The sequence below is a fragment of the Protobothrops mucrosquamatus genome, unplaced genomic scaffold (genome assembly GCF_001527695.2).
Source record: "Protobothrops mucrosquamatus isolate PMUCROS unplaced genomic scaffold, P.Mucros_1.0 scaffold6380, whole genome shotgun sequence".
Taxonomy (NCBI): Eukaryota; Metazoa; Chordata; class Lepidosauria; order Squamata; family Viperidae; genus Protobothrops; species Protobothrops mucrosquamatus.
In genome coordinates this window covers 12,047-13,720 of record NW_015392207.1, presented here as the reverse complement: position 1 = coordinate 13,720, position 1,674 = coordinate 12,047, and the positions used below count along the sequence as shown (strand labels likewise).

Sequence of the window (1,674 nt, the reverse complement as noted above, 5' to 3'; positions counted from 1 at the left end):
TCTATATTCTATTAAAACACTCATCATAACTTTTAACTGGGTGAAATGGTACATCATAGTGCAAAATTTTTTGAACCAAGGTACCTCAAATGGTCTAACTTACAGAATGTGTCCAAAATCTGGAACCCATGACTTCTACATTTGTGGCTGCTTCAGTGCTACTGATTGCTGCTATGCTGCTGATGCAGACATGTGATCTTCATTTTAAATGTTATCTGAGTTTCCAAAACCAGTCTTGCAATCTCTCTGTTCCTCTCCAATTCAGCAGCAGACACTTACCAGTGGGGTAAGTGTCTATGCATCCTTCCTGGTCCGCATCACCCCCTCCACACACTCCACCAACTTATGCAGCAGGCAGGCAAGAGGCAGGGTTTCAAAGGTCCCCAGCTCGCTTCCTACTAGGAAACTCAATGGAGGAGCAGACAGGAAACTGGAAATTGCTTCTGCTCTCACTGCCTTTTTGCCTATCAAGGTCATTCTCTGTTAAGAAAAAAAATGATGACCCAATGGGACATGGGTTGTTAGTTTAAAAAAAAAAAACCTCTTCTTAGAGAATTCCGTATTGGTAATAAAGTAAAATAAACTGAATTAGAATGTCAGAATTTGCACTGCTATAATATTCTTACTTCAACACTATTTCTCTTAATGTAAGTATTCGTGAGCTGCCCTAGAACATTGCTTAAATAAGTTCTTTGAACTAATTAAGAACGTCAAATTAAGAGAAAAGAAAAAATTAAAAAGATCTCCATTTTAAAATAAGCACACTGCTGTTACTATTTTCCCCAAACAATTCTTCCTATCTATTTTTCATCAAGATATTGCTATTATTGGAACATGCCAGACAGGGAACTATAGAACTGTGACAGGATAAATTATTCCAATAATTCATCCAGTAAACACTGAAATTCTCTGGATGAACAAATCGTAACATCTTAGGATACCCTACCTGATCCACTGTTATCAGTGCATCTGAACAACTAGGAAGAATCTGTTCAGGTAGAAGCTGACATAACTTCCCTAGAAGTAATGAAACCTCCTTCATGCTTCGCCAGCAACATACCAACACCATTTGAGCTGTGACATCATTTGTATGTTGTTCTTTACCTTAAAAAAATAAGACACAAAGCAAACGTGTTACAACAGCTCTAACAATCTTTTAAAAATCATTCCACCAAGACTATTTAGCAATGTAATCTTTGAGCAATAAGGGTAAATCAACATTATCCATGAAATAAGTAAGATTAAATACATTGTCAAGACAACTAAATAATTTAATTCAACCAAATAATAAAATGTAAGTTTGCACAGAACTCAGTCTTGGCGTTTAAATGAATAAAGTTGACAAAACCAGCCAGGTAGAATTAGAATTAGAATTAGAACTAGATGTGACAGGTTTGAATATTCAAGAAATAGAAAGTAACTAGCCTAGAAAACAATTAAGAGATTACAGCTTGGGCTGCAGCTCAGAAGCAATGCATATAAAACCTTGCAAAATTGTTGGCCCTTAAAACAATTAATCTAGTGATCTTTTGGCATCAAATTATGGTCTAGATATTTCTTTTAGGTGACTTGGTATAAGAAAGCTTCTGTGTTTCAAAACCCAGGCATATTTTCAAGAAACAGGATTTATAACCATCTCAAGTGAACGCACATTAACCTTCAAGCAACATCCTC

General features: G+C 35.9%; 1 protein-coding gene across 1 annotated transcript in view; it reads right to left on the bottom strand.

The window, feature by feature from the left end:
- Positions 1 to 946: 946 nt before the first annotated feature.
- LOC107300210 (thyroid adenoma-associated protein homolog) overlaps positions 947 to 1,674 on the bottom strand; it is a gene marked incomplete at both ends in the record, with an annotated part of 11,751 nt that continues 11,023 nt past the window's right edge. Inside the window, one exon of the mRNA XM_015829548.1 lies at positions 947 to 1,104. Coding sequence (XP_015685034.1) covers positions 947 to 1,104 — 158 coding nt within the window. The remainder of the gene's footprint in view (positions 1,105 to 1,674) is intronic.